The sequence below is a fragment of the Coloeus monedula genome (assembly GCF_965178545.1).
Source record: "Coloeus monedula genome assembly, chromosome: 5".
In the NCBI taxonomy this organism is placed as follows: Eukaryota; Metazoa; Chordata; class Aves; order Passeriformes; family Corvidae; genus Coloeus; species Coloeus monedula.
In genome coordinates this window covers 18,198,704-18,220,819 of record NC_138785.1, presented here as the reverse complement: position 1 = coordinate 18,220,819, position 22,116 = coordinate 18,198,704, and the positions used below count along the sequence as shown (strand labels likewise).

The 22,116-nt window shown below is 47.4% G+C and overlaps 3 protein-coding genes across 6 annotated transcripts in view; 1 reads left to right on the top strand and 2 right to left on the bottom strand.

Moving 5' to 3' along the window:
* Nucleotides 1-6,892, bottom strand: part of HNRNPD (heterogeneous nuclear ribonucleoprotein D) — a 9,341-nt gene extending 2,449 nt beyond the window's left edge. For all 3 annotated transcript variants that reach the window (XR_014226439.1, XM_082282606.1, XM_082282607.1), the window contains exons 1-6: nt 6,535-6,892; nt 2,961-3,129; nt 2,076-2,237; nt 1,200-1,331; nt 252-351; nt 29-175 (exon numbers count right to left, since the gene is read on the bottom strand). Coding sequence is in view for 2 of the 3 variants with exons in the window: in XM_082282606.1 (XP_082138732.1) it covers nt 29-175; nt 252-351; nt 1,200-1,331; nt 2,076-2,237; nt 2,961-3,129; nt 6,535-6,725 (901 nt within the window). In the remaining variant the exon portion in view is untranslated. The remainder of the gene's footprint in view (nt 1-28; nt 176-251; nt 352-1,199; nt 1,332-2,075; nt 2,238-2,960; nt 3,130-6,534) is intronic.
* Nucleotides 6,893-8,444: 1,552 nt separating this feature from the next.
* Nucleotides 8,445-12,513, bottom strand: HNRNPDL (heterogeneous nuclear ribonucleoprotein D like). Of its 2 annotated transcripts, XR_014226420.1 has the most exons (9): nt 12,332-12,513; nt 11,869-12,037; nt 11,619-11,780; nt 11,227-11,358; nt 11,001-11,115; nt 10,174-10,341; nt 9,897-9,993; nt 9,411-9,514; nt 8,445-8,714 (listed from the first exon to the last, which is right to left on the bottom strand). XR_014226420.1 is itself a non-coding variant. In XM_082282176.1 (8 exons), exons 1-7 carry the CDS (start codon nt 12,418-12,420, stop codon nt 9,923-9,925), a joined length of 906 nt encoding a protein of 301 aa, XP_082138302.1. In that variant the 5' UTR covers nt 12,421-12,513; the 3' UTR covers nt 8,445-8,714; nt 9,897-9,922. The 2 variants fall into 2 exon arrangements, 1 of the variants encoding a protein (XP_082138302.1); XM_082282176.1 differs by lacking the exon at nt 9,411-9,514.
* Nucleotides 12,514-12,752: 239 nt separating this feature from the next.
* Nucleotides 12,753-22,069, top strand: ENOPH1 (enolase-phosphatase 1). Its single transcript, XM_082282177.1, has 6 exons — nt 12,753-12,972; nt 16,535-16,636; nt 17,490-17,692; nt 18,611-18,743; nt 19,014-19,137; nt 20,161-22,069. Exons 1-6 carry the CDS (start codon nt 12,889-12,891, stop codon nt 20,298-20,300), a joined length of 786 nt encoding a protein of 261 aa, XP_082138303.1. The 5' UTR covers nt 12,753-12,888; the 3' UTR covers nt 20,301-22,069.
* The last annotated feature ends 47 nt before the right edge of the window (nt 22,070-22,116 follow it).

Here is a 22,116-nt window from a genome sequence, read left to right as displayed (position 1 = left end):
GATTTTTATAAAGAAGTTCAGTACTTACTGCTATAGTCACCATATCCATAGTAGTTGTTGTAACCAGTGTAGTCATATCCTCCATAACCTCCATACCCTTGGCTGTTGTAGCCATAGTTCCCATACCCCTGATTCCAGTAGTTGCTGTATCCCTGGTTCCAGTTTTGACTGGGGCCTGCAACACAAAGCTCAGACTCATTTTCATTCAAGCTAGTCCCTCACCTTCCAACACTGCACCAGTACAAGCTTACCTCCACCTCTCCCTCGAGCTCTTCCAACAAATCCTCCCCGACTCCCCCACTGCTGCTGCTGCTGGTACTGTTCCTTTGACATGGCTACTTTTATTTCACACTGGAAATGGAAAGTTAGAGTGAGATCCAATCCGCAAAGATAACCCCCGAACATCACTCTTAAACTTACAGAACACTAAGAAGAAAATAAGAGTTGGTGACCCTGGTGCCCTCCCTGAAAAAAAAGTGGATAGCTTACACTGTCAACTTGAAAACAGCTGGGAGACACAGTAGAACCCGTTCTGAAAAGAATGCTTGTTTCTTTTTATGCCTTTCTGTTATCCCTTTGAACTAAACCTCTGAGGCCTATTCATTTGGGCAAAGTGAAATCAAACCTGAGTTTGGTCAACGTGCCAAACTCAACTCAACTTTGTTCCGAAGCTTCGACCACATATATGTGCAAGTACCAGTCCAGCTACAATTTGAGTATTTGCTACCAGGTTGAATTTCAGCCAGGTTTTGGAAAAGAATGCAACTTCCAACAGGGAAGCCTAACCTCCCAATTCATTTCAGTTTTGGAAGCTCTCTAAGACAAACTGACATTTGCTTATAACAACAAATACACACACAAAGATCCAGCTACCAGGAAAAGCTGGTGCTGCCTGATACAGCAGATCAGTGACACAGCACTCCGCCCACACTGTTGGAGAACGTGGGAGATGCACAATGAAAAGCGTGCTGGGGCCCAGCACTCTCCCCATGGGGTGCAGTACAAAACCTCACCTGAAACCCCCTCAGCTCAGAAATTAAGGTAACAGTCACCTATATAAATACTTCACGGGCCCAGTGCCTACATGTGAAAAATAATGCTTACAGATATTTGCAGATTATTATCCCTAAACAGATGCAACTGATAATGTAATTCCCTCTACTGCCGTGGTTCAGTTTCGCTAGGAAAAATCCACTTACTTTACTAAGCCCAACATTGTGGTATTTCTTCTCCATTATTTTCTTCACTGGTTCTTCCTCCTTGAAAGTAATGAAGCAAAATCCACGTCTCTTGTTAGTTTTGTTGTCCATGGGGAGCTCTATTGATTCAACCTGGTGGGAGAGAGTGATTTTACCTTTTATCCTGCCATTCATGTCACTGCAAAATCCTTCCAACAGGTCATATTTGTTAACTGAAATTATTTAGACTTGGATATGACAATATTGACCTGACTACAAATAGAGTCAACGTTCTCTGTACCCATGACACATGAGACTTCAGCCTAGGCAAAAAGTAGCTGAAGTCTTTAGACCAGAGTGAACCGTCTGTAAGTTTGTAAGATGGCATATATTTAGCAACCAAATTCTCTGAACAGAGTTATGACACGAAGCTGGCACCATCTGAAAACCAACAGGGAAGCAGCAGCTGCAGCAAGCTCACACAACACCAGCTTTTAAAAACTTCAGTGATACTTAGGTCATCTGCACCACCAAAAACTGGGCACAGAGAGACACAGACTACACAGTAGCAGAGAATTTAGGCAAAACTGTCTCAATGTGTGCTGTAAGAGATGAGCTGGGGTGGCTGAAGAGCATCTCATTCAACTGACCAAAGCACCATGCTCAAAACATTGTCTCCCTCTCTGACTTATCCCAGCTCCTCCTTCCATCAAACCAGTCTGTGCAACTCTAAGCCTGTAACTAATACATTAAAATTCCAACCACTAACACACATGGAACAGCCATTAAGCTCACAGTAGCATCCATGCAGGCTGCATGTGGGGGATGCTTTTTATTAATAAATTTGTGAAGACAGAACAAGTTCCACAGATATAAGCAGTTTGTTTCACCACATACCTCACCAAAACCTCCAAAATATTCCCTTATTTTCTCCTCAGGTGTGTCTGGAGATAAGCCCCCAACAAAAATCTTTTTAACGGGTTCTTTTGTTTTCATGGCTTTAGCTCTTTTTGGATCAATGACCTTTCCATTCAGCTTGTGTTCTTTCTGATCCATGACCTGAGGAAAATTAAAACACAATCTTACACAGTTCAAGCTAAATGTTTCACTGATGTTTTGAGTAAGGCCAAATTTGCTTCAATTTCAATACTTGGGTTACACCAATAATTTGTTGCACAAAACCAAAGAGTTTTATGATTTTTGATCACTATCCACTGACACTGACAGTTCTGACAACTGGAACCACCTATTAACCAGCAGAAGCAAGAGTGTAACCTTTCTCAAAAAGTACTCTACTCATCCTCAAACCTTATGAGGTAAAAAATCTGTACTTTAGGTATCACAAAGGTCAATGAAGGTGAAAACTTTTCCATGTGCTGTATCCACAGCATTTTAAAAAAGTTAACAGATAATTTTTGCTTGGATAGAGCCCCAATGTATCAAAGCTATTGGCTCTACTCTAGGAGTTCACATTACAGCTCTGGAATTGAAAGACTTTAAGTTCTTTGCAAATGCTGCTTTCACAGCAGTAGGCAGTGACATTTATACACTGTACTTTTCAAGTGCCCAAATCCACACCTCAGGAATCACTGGTAGTCCTGGACACTGCATCATGAGTAAGATGGTTCATAAAAGAAAGCATTTCAACAAGCACCTTAAGCACACTGCACTCCTGAATCACCTTTACCAGAAGATGTACAAACACCAGTGCCTACAGCCATCCTAGTAAGTGCTTTATCTCCGAAACCTAAATTTCATCATGTTTCATTACATCAATCCCACCTTATCTACACTCTCCGATTCTTTGAAGAGTACAAAGCCGAAGCCTCTCGATCGCCCAGTGATGGGGTCTAACTTCAGAGTGCAGTCTACAACTTCCCCAAACTTAGAGAAGTAGTCCTTCAGATCCTTCTTCGTTGTGTCCCAGCTAAGGCCACCGATGAACATTTTCCTGTTAAGACAAGATGGTCAATCTGTGAATGTGTGTTACCCAAAATCCTGCACTGCCAAGCTTTATGAACTCAATTACCTAATGCATGGAACTGGCAGTATTTTACCAGTCATATCACTACACACACAGGCCTGCACTTTTTGACAGCTTGCTTATATGATTCTGGCCAGGACAGATAAAGACTTTCACATACACAGACGTTTTTCACCATTTTCTCCTGCAGCTGGCTTACTCTGCTGTCCCAAGAAACTACCAACAGTGACAAAAAAGTCTTTTACTACTTCCTTACAACCCTACCACTACTGACCCACCACAGGCTAAATTCCATTTAGTTATCTGTGGAGCCTCCACCCAACTGCTCATGAAACACACACAGGCAGATTAGATTTACAAGGAAGTGTGGTTAAACAGAAGCATTTATCTACCAGTCTGGACTGGACATATGCCCAAATTAGTAAACTAAAATAAAAAGTTTAGTCAAGTTCCCTTCCCCAGAAAGCAGTAAAGAAAAAGCAAAGTATTGGATGGTCAGAAGTTACCTTTCTTCACAAAAACTTTATATACACACCTGGCATAATCCAGTATCACTGAGAGAACGTCTTTCTGATACTTCTACAGCACCAGTTTTGTTAGGCAGATGTGTACAGCACATAATTCATGACTTGTATTTTCAAAAGCACATTGGAAGCTTAGAATCAAATCATAACCACCCCACCATGTTATTAAGGCATAAAAATTTTTTTTTTAAATTTTAAAAATATGAAAAATCAAGCCAATATACACACAAATCAAACATTCCAAGTTATTAGGCATAGGGCTTAGGTACCCATTCAAAAGAGGATTTGATTTGAGATGATCTCTTCTAATACTGATAAAGCAGATTTTCCAGTGAGCTCTAACCAAAAATTATGACCCATTATGATCTATAAAAGTGCTTTCTACAAAGCTTTGCACATTTTCACTGTCCCAACTTATTCCACAATCAGACAGTTTTCAGAAAACCTGAAAAACCACTGTATCATGTTTCCAACCCTTCCACTTCCCACACACAAATATTCCTGCCAATCATGCAAAATAGCATTGTACCTCCACAACTCAAACTCTTTCGAATTAAAAGCTGCTCCTGTGAACTAACTCTGTTGAATTAGCTGCGCTCTCACAGAATTAACAGGAGCATTTGGTTTCTGACAAACATATCCACACAGATGATGGTTCAGGAACTTCAGATGTTTTTATAACAAGTCTTGAAATTTGTGAAGAGGGAGCACCAGTTCCCCATCCCCATATCCATTTTTCCCACTAGTTCCAGATCTCTCTTCAACAAAGTACCAACAGCCCTTTCTATCAGGTTCTGATTGTCTTCATGGAAGAAATGGTCCACCCTGGTAAACCAGCAGCCTCATACCAGTACAGAGAGTAAACCAAAGTATGCTTGCTGCCCTCTGTTCACCCATCATGAAGGTGGAGGGTTTCTTAAGCATCCAAAACACAAAAACACAGGGGATGCAGCATCGTGTTTCTGACACATGGGGGGCAGTGATGCTCTAGCAGTTACTACTGAACTCACACTTGCTACACAAACCACCTGTCTCAGTATCAAGAGATTTTTTGTATCACTAAGGACAGACAGACCAAGAACACGAGCTTGAAACCAACAGCCTCTGAAGGGTTTTCATCCCTCCACACAGTAACTGCATGTTTGAGCCCAGTCACAGAGCAGCAAACCACGACTGCTTCCATCTGCCCCTATATAAACTACTGCTCCAAGGCAAAGCTGAGCTCAGGTCAAGGCTACACCACAAACGTGAGCACAACAAACAATTCAGGAGCAGTGTCACAGTGCTGCCAAAAGCTTGTAAAATACATACATTATTCCTAGCCCACAGTCTGGCTGGTCTAAGTCACTTCAGCACATACAGTTTCCCAAAATAAAATCCCAAAGTGCACTGGGAAAGCTTTCAAACTTCACACTTGGCTAAACAAGGTATCACAGGTATGCTGTTTTCCCTTTACTACCAAAAGTGTAGTCGAAACACTTTGTTTCCTGTACAGCATTAAGAATTGACAGGTCAAATAAAAAGACTGAACTAGACTAGAAGTCAATGTGTGATGCATGTAAGCACTGCCCAACATCCCTGCACCACTTAGAGACCACTCTTTATAGGCTGTGCTGCCTCAAAAGAACCTGAGCTTGTTCCTGAAAACCCTTTATTTGGTGTGTATTCCAGGGCAAGAAATAAAACAAGCAGGCAAACTCCGAAGATATTTAAAGCCATTAAGAGCAGGTGAGAAGTAACAAAACCATCCTAATTTTTTGCTAGTCCCAGCAAAACACTCAATAATATGTTCCTCTTCTCTCTCCCTATAACATCTCAAATTATTAACATCTCTCTCAGCAACATCCCAGGTTATTACAGAAGGAGGAAGACTTCTGTAAAACTGGAAGGTTTTGCAGCAGGTATCTGAAGGACACAGTAGCTAGTGCTCCTTTATCCAGGTTATCTTCTGCCTTGACCAAAAACAGACCTGCAGCTCGAGTTTCTCAGGGGTCTGACAGGAGACAGCAGAGCACATCAGCCTGTCCTGTCACTGGACTGATTACTGATACAAATTTCACCGGCAATACAGAAGTGACACTGCCCCAGGCAGAGACCCTCTGAAGATTAAAAGCTGTCTTTATTCTCCATAAAACACAGTAACAGAATATGCTGAGTTGGAAGGGACTTATCAGAATCATCAAGTCCAACTCCAGCCCTGCACAGGACACCCCAAGAGTCACACCATGTGCCTGAGAGAATTGTCCAAGTGCTTCTTGAACTCTGTCAGGCTTGTCCTGTAACCACTTCCCTGTGGAGCCTGTTTCACTGCCCAAGCACCCTCTGGGTGAAAAACCTTTTCCTTATACCTAACCTGAACCTCTCCCGACTTAGCTTCCCGCCTTTTCGACTCCTACTTCTAGAGTTCGGACACCACCTAACATAATCCTCCCCACATCAAGTTCCGAGAGAAGCAGAGGGACGCTTTAGGCTGGGAAGAAGTCCCGGTGCCTCTCGCCTCTTACTGACACTCAACTGACACACTGTAATGTCTGCAGCACAGGGCAATGCTGTGACTGCAACCACAGCATTCAGCCACACCGAGTTACGGTCTTAACGCACGCATCGCACTTTAACTCACAGAAAATGCATCCTTAAAAAAAAATAAGTAAAAGAGGTCTGTAGCTTGGCGCACATCACACCATTTGTACACCCCGGGACCAGACACCGCCCCCGCCGCCCGGCCCGGCCCGTGACGTCGCCGAGGCGCCAAGTAAACAAACAGGGCGGCGAGCGGGGCCGAGGGGGCCGGGCCGGGCCGGGGGCGCCAGGCCCCGCCCGGGACACACAACCCGCCCCCGCCGCTCACCCCTCGTCCTCCTCGTTCTTGCTGGCGTCGATCTTGGCTCCCTCCGACTCGATCCCGCCGCCGCCGCCTCCTCCCCCATCGGTGCTCCCCGCCCCCGCCTGCCCCTCAGGCTGCTCCGCCGGCTCCGCCGCACCGTCCCCGGCGCCAGCCGCCACCGCCGCCGAGTCCAGAGCGAACTGCTGATCCGACATGGTGCCGGTGCCACCGCCGCCGCCCCACACCGGCCACCCCCGGTGCCGCCGCCTCCCCGCCGAGGCCCCGGCCCCGCTGGCGGCCCCGGCCGAGTGCGCCGATCCCGCCGAGTCCTGCTCCTCTCGCTCCCTGTTTTTAATGGCGCCGCCACCGACCCAACCTAAAATGGCGGCCGGAAGGAGCGCGGCGGGCGGGACACGTGACACCGCCCCCGGGGAGCCGTGAGGGAGCGCGGGGCGGGCTCCGGCACAGCGCCGGCAGCAGCGGAGCCTGGGCGGGCCGAAGTGGACAGTCACGGAATCGATAGGGCTGCACGGGGCCTCGGGAGATCGTCCAGTCCACCCTCCCCGCCCAAGGCAGGGCCACCTGCAGCGGGTGACACAGGAACAGGTCCCGGTGAGTTTGGAATGTCTCCAGAGGAGATTCCACGACCTCTCTGGTCAGCTGCTCCCAGTGCTCTGCCACCCTCAGCTTAAGAAGTGCTTCCTCATGGTGAGGTGGAACTTGTTTTAGTTTGTCGCCGTTGCTCCTCGCCCTTTCACCGGGCACCACTGAAAAGTGTCTGGCACCTCTTGGCACCTGCCTTTGAGATATTTATGTGCATTTATGAGATCCCCTTCAGTCTTCTCTTGATTAAACAGGCCCAGCTCCCACAGTCTCTCCTTGAAAGAGATGCTCCAGACCCCTCATCATCTTTGTGGCCCTCTACTGGACCTTCTGCCGTATCTCCAGCCACACTTCACTAGGGCCAAGTAGAGCGGGAAGATCAGAGAGTGAAGAAAACTTGGCTTAGTGGGGTTTTGTATATTAACAAACCACTGTAGCAATGAAGCCATGTCCTTGTGGCACAAGTCTTCTTCAGCCCCACAGAGTCGCTGTGGAGGACAGTGCTGGATCCAGCTGCACTCACACAGTCCGTGTATGAACTCACACACTGCTGTGGCTTCTCCCTGCAGTCCCATACCAATTCTTTAGTTTGTGCCCAGTGACATCAGTGAGCTTTAACAAGCAAGATTTTGATGCTTGACTAGGTACCTGTGCTGAGAAAAATCAAAACTTCAGGCAGACTACTGCAATCCTTCAACCTCCTTAAGAATGTATATGCTCCATTACCCATCCCAATTATTCTAATCCAAAGAGAACCTGCTGGGTAACACAGTGTTCCTTCTCCAGCAGCCACTCAGGCTTTTAGTTGTTGCTTGCTAGCATGCACAAGGTGGGAACCCCATTTTCTAATCCCAGTGGTTAGAGTACAGTATAGGACCTAACTTGTAGGTGCCAAGCTGTACAGAAAAGAGTTGCTGACCCTGAAGCTCAAGAACTTGTGATCTTCTGCTTGAAATCGGAATAGAAGTGGTGTAGGAAAGTAATTAACCTAGGTTCTAGAATATTCAAGGTTTAAAGTGCTTGAAAAACTCAACTCTTCAAGTACTGCTATCGGCATTAAAAAGTTGCTGCTATACTTCTAGATCGCTCCTGAGATGTTCAAAACTGGCAGCACTGTGCCACAAATCACTCTCCTTGTTTCTGCAGAGGGCAGGACACAACTCTACCCTCTTCCACAGTGATGCTAATTCCAACCACTCTGGTGCTCTTTTTATACAGATCAGGAAAAAAGTGTTCTCACAGTAACGCTGATCTCCAGAGAGGTACCCGCCCTTCTGTCCAAATGAGTTTTAGATCTTACACCACTTTAAGGTGACAGCAAGACTACACGCTCACTTAAGTAAGCATTTATTAGAGAATCCTTTAACATGAAATTGTACAAATAAAGTTTGTATAAACACAAGTCCACATTGTGTCACAACATGAATGGCAAAAAGAAAGTAAAAACCATAAAAGAAAACTAGTCGGCCGCTATGTACAGTTGGACACAGTTGTGTCATACACTAAAAGTCTTTTACAAAATAGTCATTTCCTCTCACGAAGACCACCCTCCATTCACTCACGATGCGTTGCAAGATGGCTTTTTGTTGCAGTATCTCTACCTAAAAAATCAAGACAAAATGCATGTCAGATCTGTGACAGTTACTACAGAATTGTTAAAAGGTCCATTTTCATGAACTGCTTTAAGTCTTCTATATATTCCTTTCTTCACTGTTAAAGATCATATGCATATTTATTAAGGAAACACAAGAGGTTTGTTTAGTTACCCATCAGTAATTTGTTTTCCCAAATATTACCATTCAGCCCATCTAGGAAGCTGCTCCAAAACAAAAACCATCCAATTTAGACAAGTTAGCAGGCTCTGGATCACTTTCTTTCCACTGAAGACACTGCCAAAAGGCTTTCTGATTATTTGTTTATACAACTAAATGACTTATGTGCAACACAAGTCAGGTCACTTTAGTTCAGACAGTCCATATGCATATGATCTTTAATGTTTATCCAGATTTAAAAGTTCGTTTTGGTTTGCAGATTTCACTATTAGCTATAAAAAGAAAAAAGCAAGCATTAAAATCTTAAAGAATGCACATTTAAAATGAGGTTCCACAATTGAAATACAACACTAAACAGAAGACCAAATGATTAAGCTGTAAAGGCATTTATGTACTTTAACTCCTGTAAAAAACCATTTAAGTTAAAGACACTTAATCTCCAAAAAAGATTAAAAAAAGAAGCCAAAGTCTGAAGTTTTCCACTTTAATCTTTACGCTGGTACATGAAGTTGGAAGAGACCATACCACAGGACAGCGTTTTCTGGTGTATGCCTTGCGCTCTGCCTGCAACGTGCGACCCCAGAGATAGACGTGGTCAGGGTGACACACGGCCTGCAATGAAGTTCCCGCTGGCGGGTACAAACAAGGTATAATGTCAGAGTTAGAAGACAACATTCTTGTTTTCCTTAAGTTGTACCCATTTCAGTACTTTACCTGTTAATACTTCTAATAAGTTTAATTATTCCTCTAGACCACCTGGTACACAACGCAAACCAGAAAAACTCTTATGTTTTTCTGAAGTACTAAAGAAGATAAAGTCACATTTTTACAAAGTTAAAGATCTATAGACACGTAGGCAAAGCTGGTTTTAAAAAAAAAAGTATTTTTTAAGTTAACAAAAGCTTAATTAAAGGAAAAGTCATGCTAGGCAAGTTTTTACTCTTCGTTTGTCTATTGATCTTTAAATTAGATTAGACATACTCGGATTGGAGCTTGCACTCATGTACACACCTGTTTGTCAAGTACTAGGTACTGCTTTAGTACGGCTGGTAGTTGTTTTGGTGGTTGCCGCCGCCACGGGACGCCTTCCCATACGTGCTTTGTTGGCCTGGAGGTAACGCATGGGGAAAAAACAGAACAATCCAGAAGCATTAACATCCAGCCTCAGGAGACTTCACACACAGCACACCAAGAGATCTGATCTTTAGAGCCATGTGCTGAGTAAGAGCAATGTTCCAGAGAGGGGATGCATGCTCTTGTTATCGGGAGTGAGGGCAAAACCACTTACCACTGTAATCTGTGTATCCTGGCCCATATCCATAGTTGGGATAGTTGTACCCAGAGTAGTCATAGCCTCCATAACCACTGTAGCTCTGATCACTGTAAGCACTATTGTAATTTCCATAGCCTTGATCATAATAGTTATTAAATCCTTGGTTCCAGTTTTGTCCCTGACCTGAAACCAAGTATAGCAAGTGTAAGTTTCAAAACTTATTTCACTCCTCTCCTGTGGCACCTCATCTAACTTTCAATAGCAATCTTTCTATACTAGAGCTATTACCCAAAAGAACCCTCTTACCTCCCCAAGAACAGTAATTTTCTAAAAAGAATTGAGATATCCCATTTGGATACGAGAATAATCATTAATTGCCTGAGCACCAAGTGACACCACAGGACCAGCCTTACTGCGTGGTGTTGTGACTGCTTGACCTTGTAAGACTGAGATGCATTAACCTGTAGCATAACAGCTGATGCCCTCTGATCCATTTGAAGGTGCAGCAAAGTGACTGCACTTCTCCTTCTGCCCATGAGCCAATTAAGTGTGTCCCTTTCAAGTGACAGTGTAACTGCACTGGTTACACTGTCCACTAAGGGTGTACAAAAGCACCCTACATCCGCCTTCCCACTTCACCACTTGAACACAAGCAGAGCAAAAGGAGATTCCTCAGCTTCAACAAGCAATCATAACCACCAAACACCACTTACTAACAGGCTACTTTACATATTTGATTACACATGAGATCTGCACACAGACAACCTGGAATATCTACAAACTCCTGAGTGTTTGGTAAGACACTTAGTACTTACATTAATAGAACCACTGAAAACACTCACCCCGTCCACGCCCCCTTCCGCCTCCACGTCCACCAGAAGAATTGCTTTTCCCTCCTTTCTGCTGCTGCTGCTGCTGCCTGTACACCTCTTTGGGCTGTGCTACTTTGATCTCACACTGTAAGGACAGAAATTCTTTAACTCAGCAAGAATTTCAAGAGCATTTTGTCAGCTGCTTTCACAGAAGGCTATAGAGATAGACTTCACATGCTAAGAACAGTATTCCTACCTTGCCTGAACCAATCTGGTGGTATCTGCTCTCTAGTAACTTCTTTACTGGCTCTTCATCTGTGTATGTGATAAAACAGAAGCCCCTCCTTTCATTCGTCTTTGTGTCCATGGGAAGTTCAATGTTTTCAATCTGAAATCAAAATGCACATAAACAATGCATGAAATCTGTAAGCAACTTTTTATGCCATCAGAACCATCTGGCAGGGCAGCATCTATGCTGACTACTTCTGGCAGCTATAAATCCGACCATTACCATTCTATGAAGTCACTAACATATAGATTCAACAGTCTCTAGTTTTGGCCAACTCCCTCCTCACAATTTCTATCTTAAGAGAGAGGCAACACTGCACTTGAGAACTAGAGGTGTTCTTATATGTCAATACACCATACCTCGCCAAAAGCACCAAAGTACTCCTTAATCTGTTCTTCAGATGTATCTGGACTCAGCCCACCAACAAACACTTTTTTTGGTGGCTCCTTCCCTTTCAGTGCTTTTGCCCTTTTAGGATCTATTAACTTCCCATCCAGTTTGTGTTCCTTCAGTTCCAACACCTAAAAAGCAGACAAAGGAACAACGTCTCAGATGGCTACAGCAACACGAGCTGGCTTCATGCCATCGATCCGCAGGCAAAGCGCCCACCTTCTCCACGCTGGCGGCATCCTTGAAGAGCACGAATCCAAACCCCCTCGACCTTCCAGTGACCGGGTCTGTTTTGATTGTGCAATCCACAACCTCGCCAAACCGCGAGAGATACTCCGTCAGGTCCTTCTTGCTGGTGTCCCAGCTGAGGCCTCCGATGAACATTTTCCTGGAGGGCAGGAAAGGCGTACGGATACGGGTGAGGGAGCGGCGGGGGAGCCCCCCCAGCGCCCCATAGGCTGCCGGTGACGTCACGGCCCCGATCGGCCCCCCCCATCCCTGTCCCCGCCCCACGGAAACTGGGTCACCCGCCCGGGACACAAAGGCGGGCGCGGCCATGGTGCGGGAAGGGAAGGCCCCGCTCCCTGCAGCCACCGAGCCGCCCCCCCGAGCCGCAGGGGGGGCGGCCGAGATGGACGCGCGACTCCCCCACACCTCCCCCCCACGCCATCCCAGGCCCTACCCGTCGTCCTGCTGGTTCTTGCTCGCGTTGATCTTGGAGCCCTCGGCGAACTCCTCCTGGCCGCCGCTCATCTCGGTCGCGTCCTCCATGGCGGGGCGAGGGCGGCGGGGGTGCTCGTGCGAGCGGCGGAGACAGCGGAGACCTGCGTCCGGCAGAAAATGGCGGCGGAAGAGATCCGGGCACCGCCTGCGTCTGCCTTATATACCCGCGCCGGCAGCCAATCAGAGCCGCCCTCCCGCCCGGCGCCGCAGCGCCCCCGGCGGCTCGCGGCGGGGCTGCAGCAGCCGCCCTGCGGCCGCCATCGCGCGGGCCGGGCCGAGTCGGTGTCGCGGCTCCGGGCGGGCACGGGCACCGCCGCACCGGCTACCGGGACGAGCGGGCGCCGGCGCTGGGCGGGCCGGCCGGGGGTGGGCTGTAACGCGTAACCCAGAAACCCCGTTCAGGCGGCGGCGGGGCGGGACTGGGCGGGCGCTCCGGGGGCGGGCACAGCCGGCGCGGCGCTCCCCGCCGCTGCCGCGCGTCCCCGGTGCGCCCCACGTGCCGCCGCCGCCGCCGCCATGGGCGTGCTGCCGGTGCCGGCGGAGGTGCGCGCCATCCTGCTGGACATCGAGGGCACCACCACCCCCATCGCCTTCGTCCAGGTGAGACCCGGTGACCGCCGGCACCGCGGGGGCTCCGGTAGCATCGCCGCTCCCTCCTATCGTGACCCCCCAGCCCTAGCGTCGCGGGGGCTCCCGTAGCATCGCCGTTCGTACCGTGACTCCCTGGCCCCGGCATCTCGCCGCGGGGCAGGCCCGAGGTGCCGCCGGGAGCGAAAGCTGTGACCCATTTTCTGCGTTTTTCCGAATAATGCTCACGAGAAAATACGCCTTGTCTTGCCGATCGGCTGCCCCCTTGGTGGGCTGAGGAGCAGGTCACTATCGCTGAGATTCAGGGCAGGTCTGGGATTTTTTTCATGGATATAGGGCACTTGGAGTGATCGCAGCCTCATCCGGGAAAAGCCCTCGAGCATCGCTGTTCCTTTGATGGCTGGAGCTGCAGCACCGCACCCGGGTCTGCAGAGAGCCTCAAGTGCGATCTCTTTGAAGTACGATGCTTCTTTGCCTTAATTTCAGTAATTAACAATTTGCAGTAATCGGTAATTCTCGGGGTTATGTGCTGCCTTCTCCCTTCGGGAGGGTAGTACAGCCAGATGCCCCCAACTGTGCCGGGGGAGCGTGTCCAGCACTGCGGGAGGGCAGCGCAGGGGACACACCGAGTGTACGCAACAGGGACTGTAGTGGCACCGAATGTACGAGTGCTTCCCTTGCCTAGGAAAAGGCTTTAGACTGCTGGAAATGCTGGTTTAGGTGCAGAACCGAGGGGACTGGGAAGTCTGCGTGTCACGGGTGCTTGGAGAACCGCAGATTTTAATAGCCGCGGGTCCCTCCTCTCCGGGAGGCTTTGGTTCGCAGGAGGGAGCGGCTTGCTAGGACAGCAAACGGATGTATCCCTTCTCCTGCCATTAATTAACCTGGATTTCCCCATGAGACGTTATAGCTTTTGGTAGATCTTTTTAGCCAGTAGCTTACAAAGGTGTTTTGTGACCCACATGGCAGCTGAAGGCTCCTGCCAGGCTTTCTAGAGGTTTCTGCTAACACAGTTTAACAGAAGAACAGTATGACCTACATCTTTCCTGTCCATGTTCTTCCAGTGCTCTTGAAGAAACTTCGGGCCTAGATGGCATTACAGCTGCCTCCCTCCCCTCAATATCTTTCAATTTAAACTGTTTGCACAGCTCAGGTTTCTTAACTAAACATCTAACAGAGTTTATGTCCACTTGAAGCCGTTTTGCTGTTGTGAAAACAACATGCCATGCACCTGAGACTTCCGGTTTCCACCCAAAATCTTTCTGTTGTAGGGAGGCCAAATGAGTTTTGGTTCTCAATAAAATTCAGTTTGCTGGAAATCCTGAAAATGCTTGGAACAAGTTATTTCATTTGGTCTTTCAGTTAACCTCTATTTGCCTTTGAAAGGTCCACTGCTGGTTCAGCAGACACTTTATTCTTTAATATTAAACGATTTTATTTAATCCTTTCGCTAATGTTAGAATTACTGAATATGCAAAGTAAGGAAACAGAATGAGTCAGTCGATGGGTGGATTAAGGAAAGATACCAGAAAAGAGATCATCTGGTGACCATCAATTAGAGGTCATCAAGTTTTCTCATTTGCCAGGTCCACCCTGGCAGAGTGGAAGTAGATGGCAGGGGAAGAGATGTCATTAGATAAACTGCATTCCGTGCGATTTATCTAGGATTTGTTAGATCTCCTGTAAAAGAGCATATTGTCACTGAACTTTGTGACAGCTTGCATGGACATTAAGAGGAAAATAGACCCTGGTTACTTGAAATCCTGCAAGTGCTAATTACAGCTTGCATGTAATAATTAATGAGCTGCATCAGTGGCTATTGATGGTAAAAATGCTTCCCTTTCTATGCTGGGTTTGACATTGCTGTAAGCAGTTGTGAAGGCTTAGGAGGGCTGTCAAGCTGTGTTTATTGGAGAATGATTCTCCATCCTGCCAAGCTGAATTGCTGGTGGACAATGCCAAGGAGCCTGTCCGTTCCCCCAGCACTCACAGGAGGTAGGCAGAGTGATGGGAGCTGTGCACAGGCAGGCTCATATCTCTGTTCTCCAGAGGAGAGAGAAGTGGGTGAACTTAAAAGGGTCCCAATTAAACCTATTCAAGAGGTTACAGCTGCCAGCTTTTGCTGAAAGCTCAAGTGGTAGAGATGGAGGGGTTTCTTTGCCCGACACAAGGAGTCTTTCTTCCACACAGTCTCATGGCCTATTAAATTTAGTACATCATTGACTGGGATCACTCCTGACATCCACAAACCATCTGTCCCACTGGCTGTCCACTATTCCAGCTGTCACGTGGGTGTCCCTCTTAGTTCACAGACTGATGCATTTGCCAATGGACCAAGACTTTTACCCTTTTAAAATCCCTCAGATCACAGAATCCACTGATCTTTCAGAGCCTGTTTGGAAGTTTTTCGTAGCCAGCACAAGAGTATGAAACACTGCTTTTGGAAAACAATTGGGACCTTCTGACATCTAAGTTGTAAAGGAGGTTAAACCAAGGCAGCAGGTCAGCTGCATTTCCCAGTGGATTCTCTTTAATTTCCTCCATGATTTAAAAGATAGTTTGAAAGTAAAGGAAATGAGAGTAACTGGGGGCATTACAAGGCTTTTGATTTCCCTAGATCAGTTTGTGGTAATTTTTTTGGCAATTTGCATTGTTTTTAAAATATACAACATGGAAAACACTATTACAGCAATAGAAAATCCTGCAGTTCTGCCACCACATCACACTCTCAGGACCATTGCTTTCTTAATTCAGTAACAAGCTAAAGATGATATACAACAAGGAACAGGAAACTATGGTCCATTTTTTGAGGAGAGGTGAGTTCAGGGTAGTTTTTGCCCAATTAAGAAAAGCTCAGTTCTCTACCCAAAGGAAGGATTTCCCTGCCCTTCTCCTTCACCTGAGGCTTTTCCCACACCTGGAGACACACAGTGGCTGCTTGTGGCTTCTGACTCGTGAAACACCACTAATGAGAGCAATTTGTAATTATTTCTGGTTGCCCTTGGGATCTCTGTGAAGGCTTGTAATTTTCCTGTGGCACTTTTCCCAAACCCAATCCATTTCATTTGCAAGACTGTCCTGTGGAATTCAGTGTCACCAGACCAGGCTTTTCATTTTAAAAGGTCCTCTAACTTTGGCGAGAGGTTAAGACGTTTTCAGAATGACCTTTGCTGGACAAGTGCCCCATCAAAAATACAGTGGCATAAGTTGTCAGTTCAGAGTACATACATTGTCAGCCTTGTACTCCTCAGCTGGTGGGTCACATATGCCATTTGAGAGTTTTTTTGGCAAGCCCAGGAAAAGTTATCACCCACCTTTCCATCACAAGCTTTAAAAGTTTCAGCTACGTAAACATTTGTGTAAAAAAATCCACCTGCACTGATCTTGGCCTGAGGTTGGCTCAGTCCTGTGACCAGGCAGACACCCTTGTCAGGAATTTTCACCAGCTGCAGCACTGCAGGGCAAGCTTAAGTCGGGAAAATAACTGTACACAGCAGCATGTGCCAAGAGTTCCTTTAGAAGCCAGTCAGCCTTACCTCTGCCAGGTTAAAGGAGCAGCCTGTTTTTCTGCCAGGAGACCTTGTTCCCTTACATCAAAGACAACGTGAAGGAGTATCTGCGTGCTCACTGGGAGGAGGAGGAGTGCCAGCGGGATGTCGGACTTCTGAGGAAACAGGTTAAGTAACAGAGTTATTCTGTGTCTCTGGGTTTTCATAGCATGCCTGAGGCTTCAGGTCACTCGGACTGTCCTGGTTACCCAACATTTGTCCCTATCTCTTTGCCCCCACCCATGGAGGCCGGTTGCCTCGATGGTCAGATTCTCCCCCATCCAAAGCCTGGGGTTGCGCTTGGCAGGCAGCATCCTTCCCTCAGCTCACCTTGGTCTTCACAGCCTCTGGGCAGCTGTTGAGCCTAGCCTTTCCAGCTTTTTGCCTGCACTGTGCCCTTCTATTGTTGAATTCAAACCTCTTTTGGGAAGCAGCACAGGGGGATGGCAGAGCACTTGGCCCACTCAGGGCAGTGGATGGTGCCTCTGTACAGAGACGCAGCATCAGTTTGAGACCTGTGGCTGAAGCCAACAGATGCATTTGCTTCTTTGCCTTAATTTCAGTAATTAAATACTTAAGCAAGCATAGTTCTCATTAGAGTATTTACAGTCCAGCTACAGTAATGCTAATTGTTTGGTTTGGAAAGTACAATTCAAGCAAGTATTTCTAAACACAACTAAGTCTCAATTTCCCATTGAGAAAAGCATTCAAACAATGTTGTAACTCCTCACGTGAAGAGCAGTTCAAGCAGTGTCCTGCACAGGGGTGCATGAAGGCAGGTGTTAGACCACTTTCCCTACATTAGAGGTGATGAAACTGCTCCGCCTCTTCCCTCCCCTCTTTTTATCATGGATGATTTCACAGAATCACAGAACATTCCGGGTTGGAAGGGACCCACAAGGATCATCAAGCCCAATTCTTTAGCGAATGGCCCATACAGGGATCAAACCCACAACACCTTGCTCTAACACCACTTTCCAGGCGCAGGAGGACTCCAGCCTGGACGGGGCCGTGCCGATCCCTTTGGAGAGCGGCAGCGGGGAGGAGGAGCTGGAGCGCGTCATCCAGGCGGTCGTAGACAACGTGCACTGGCAGATGTCCCTGGACAGGAAGACCACGGCACTGAAGCAGCTGCAGGGCCACATGTGGAGGGCAGCCTATGCCACCGGGCACGTCAAAGGAGAGTGAGTAATTGTGTGAGTAGTTGTGTGCCCCCTCCTGGGGGACAGGTATGGGGGGCATCTTTCCTAAAAGTTTAGCGGCAGAACAGCTGCATGAGCTATTCCTGGGAACAGCCTCTCATACAAATACAAATAGGATCACTAGCTCAGCAAGCCAGTATTTGAGAGACTTCTTGGTAAACCAAGAGTCTAAGGCACAAGTATGGGCTTCTTACAGTTCTCTGTCTTGAATTTTTTATCCCCAGATTGCACTCATATTTTGGAACAAGTATAAACAAGTCAGGGTTGCAGGGTCAGACCCCTTCAGCTGTTTCCTTCTGCTTTGTCTTTACCTGTGTGTTTCCTGCCTTTCCACTTCTTTGTGTCTTCAGGTTCCTCTTTACGTTTCAGCCACAACACAGGAGTGCGTAAGTAGGGACAACTGGAGTTAAGCCTGATCTCCTTATTTAGGTTAAGAGATACTTGGTTAAACCGTGCATTTCAGGTTTCTAAGTAAGTAAAACAAGCCCATAAATTCACAAAGTGTTTAGTCAAATGAGGAACAAGGAAGAAGAAAATGAGCTCACAGAAAAATGTAAACATCCACCAGAGAAAATAACAAAACCCAAAAACAAGTCAAGAGAGACAGATATCCTGTTGGTTTTATTTTTAAAAACAAGGCTAAAATGTCTTAGAGCGACCCAAAAACCTTGCAGAAAGCTGCCTGCTTGGCTGCATTCAAGGAGTGAGATCTCTAAAATCTCCTTGCCCAGCTCTGCATCACCTGCTGTTGAAATAGACTCCCTGGTTCCAGGAGCCCTGAGCAGACTGAAGTCCCCTTGCAAACTAATGGGACAAAACTAATTGTCACAGTGCCTGGCTAATGATGTCCCTCCAGCTGCCTCTGGGTTTGCCCTTACCTGCTGCCCTGTTTTGCTCCAGAATCTTCGAGGACGTGGTTCCAGCCATCCGGAAGTGGCGGGAAGCAGGGATGAAGGTCTATATATACTCGTCAGGCAGCGTTGAAGCCCAGAAGCTTCTGTTCGGATACTCTACAGAAGGTGATATCCTAGAGGTAGATAACCTTACCACCTTCCTTACAGCTTCTCCCGCTGCAGAGCACTCCCCTCCCTCAACCACCCTTGCTGTAACACTTGTGGAATGAATTCTGGGACAGGAAGGTGGGGCAGTGGGTTTGACCCATGGGAATTAAACTCAAGCAGTTGACTGTGAGAGCATGGCTGCACCAACCCCTCATTACTGTGGCAGAAAGGGAGGGAGGGAGGTTTGTCCCTGCTCTTCAGGTGGCACTCAGCCATGGCCTGTGCTTCACCCTCTCTTTCAGCTCTTTGATGGCCACTTTGATACCAAAATAGGCCCCAAAGTAGAAAGTGAGAGCTACAGGAGGATTGCCGCCAGTATTGGGTGTGCCACCAACAACATCCTCTTCCTGACAGACGTTCCTCGAGGTATGTGACCTGCCAGTCCTACTGGCTCTCACCTGTGCAGGGGAGGCAGGTGCTATTCAAAGCATGCTGCTGACTTCTCACAAGCACCCCAGAAATGTTGCAGACCACTTTGCTTCAGCACGTTCCCTCTAGCTGTTGCCATCCTCCTTCCTTACACACCTGGGCTTGCACACAGCAGTGGGATGTCCGTGTGCAGCGCTGCAATGAGGGAAAATAGGTCAAGTAGAAAACCTGCCTTTGCACCAGCCAGGAAGGAGAGACTGCTAAAGCAGAGCTGAAGCACGCCCCATTTACAAACAGGGTCAGTGATTTGGCCTGTGCTCAGGGGAAATGATGGTGTTTGCTGTGTTGCTATGTGGCTGGTTCTTTGTGCCACTCATGGTCAGACTGTATTCATCAGCAGGAAAACATGGCTTCAGGTTGCCAAGACTTGACCCCTGGAAAGCCAGGCTTGAGAAGCTAATTTCCTGCCTTTGCTGGAAACATCTTTCTGGCAGAAATGATGCTGGGTCTCAGTCTTAGCCAGCTCAGTGCCCCAGAGTTAGTCCTTACCTCCTCCCCAGCCTTGGCAGCAGAGCTGGTGAGAGCTTGTAGTTACCTCCTTTTCCCTGGATCATCTTCCAGTGGCCTTTTGTGCTCAGGGAGTAAAAAGAAGCTTGTGAGAAGAAGATTGGGGGAGGGGAGTGTTTGACTCACAAATGACATAGGCCGACCACATCCTCGTGACAGGAATGGAGCTGATGGTGCGTGCTGCCTGCAAGGTGCCTTGGTCAGCCATCAGCTGGCAGAAGGGAAGGGATGGTGAGGCAGCCAGCTCCTGTCCACTCCTGCAGCTACAGCCATCCACAGCAGGCCTGCCAGGAGTGGGTTCCTTTCTAGAGCCCTGCCATGTGCAAATGCTGCTTTCTCAGTCTCAGCCTTTAAAGGCACTAGAGTGTTTTGGGGCATCCTCAAGGCTTAAGGACCCTGATATGAAGAGGTCAGTAAGGAGCTCTCACCTCCACTCTCCCCACTCTCTTTCAGAAGCCAATGCGGCCGAGGAGGCGGACACTCACGTGGCTGTGGTGATCAGACCAGGCAACGCAGGACTGACAGATGATGAGAAATCCTATTACAGCCTCATCTCATCTTTCACCGAACTTTTCCTGCCTTCCTCCACCTAGGGAAAGCGGTGCACGCACAAAAGACTGTGCTTCACCTAATTGTCCTTGTGAAATGTTAGGTAATTTTGTCCATAATCAGAATTTCAAACCAAATCCACATTATGTCTTGGGCCTCGTGCAGGCAGGTATGGATGGAGAGTATGGTGTGGGGTCCCTTGTGCAGTAGGACAGAGGCCTGCTGCCAGCTGGAGCTGGGAACAGGGCAAAGAACAGCACCATGAGCCCTGCTGTTCCTCCCCTTTCCCAGCTAGCAGTTAGCCAAGGGAATTCTTCCTTCAGACTCATCCCCTGAAATCTGGTGCTGAGATGCCCCACCATGAGCTCTGTCATTTTTAGAAGCAGTCTGCAAACAAGGTTTATGTCCCCTTGTCCCAGAGGGAGCGCTGGGGACCACGGGGGGATGTGTGAGCTTCTCCCTGCAGATGGGATTGCTGGCTAAGTCAAAAACATTCACAGTTAGGATTCCCAAAGGAAAATGCCAGTTGTGGGCTATAATACAGTAGGTTTGGGCTGCCACAGAAAAAGCCAGCCCTTGCTGCAGGCCAGCTCTTTAGACAAGGAACAATGTATATCTTGGCTGTGTCTGCAGCAGCTCTAGGTACAAAACAGTACAACTTGCATATGGAAGCTGCTTGGAGCTCCACAGCCAGCCTACCCAGAATGAAGCCGAGTATATATAAATACAGCTTTAAAAATTAAATTCTGGACACACTTCACTGCTGCATCATGGTGCTGGGCTATGGGATACAATGGGCTGAACCCCAAAGTCAGCTTGACAGCTTTTCTCAAGTATCTCAGCACTGACCCATGGAGCTCCTCCTCCAGCCATCATCACCCAGTCCCATGGTCATAGCACTGATCAGCTGTGAGCAAACCTTGACAAACTGCTCCTGAGGGCGGACATCCTGCTGCATTTGATGAGAATTAAACCCCTGACCTTTTCACCTTACCTAAGTTGTGCCAGTTGTAGATCAGATGATCATGGTGCTTTTCCTAATGTAGTAAATAAAACCACAACTTTGCTTTCATTGTGTTCATTCCATGACAGCATTTAGCCTTCCTGTACTAGCACCAGTGATCCCAGCACCTAAAAGGCAATTTTATTATTCTAAACCTGTAAACACTGTTTTCCTGCTTTCACCTTCCCCAGTCCTTTCTTTAAGGCAGCAGCCTTGTTCTGACAAGGAAGCTGTACTACCTCCCTGACCGTTTTAGGATTTCAGTTGTGGCTCAGTGCAGGAGTGAGAGCCACAGGTAGGTTATACCTGGTAGTACTGGAGGCAGAGGCAGCCTGAAACTCCTGTGTGATATCTCCACTTCCCCATTCCAGTGTTTCTGGCACTTCATGCATGGGTGTCTTGCCCTCACAGCCAGCCAGAATATAATATGTGCAGGCTGCCTTCCTGAGCTCTGATCTATACCTACAGCTGTCCCTGTTCAGAGCAGCTGATGGATAAAGAGCAAGGAAAAGGCAGACACTTGGGGAGGAAACCACGTTGTGCCAGCATGGCCCTTCTAAAAATTTAATAGTAGCAGGTCAGGCTGTGGCGCAGCTAGTCCAGATGCTTTTCTGGGCTGTGTAGTGAGTGTGATCCTGCTCCTAGGAAGAGCCTGCTAATTAGTGCTGTTACAATAAGTGTATCTGCATGGCTGAACAGTCCCTGGCTTCTTTAAGTGATAATGTTAATCATTACACTGTAAATAAATACTCACCTTTTGTTTTGCCTTTGCCATCAGAAAGCTATGCTTGGGGTAGGGACAAAAATAAAGCTCACTTTCTCCATAAAAGCACTTTCTTGAGTGGTCATGTTTCAGT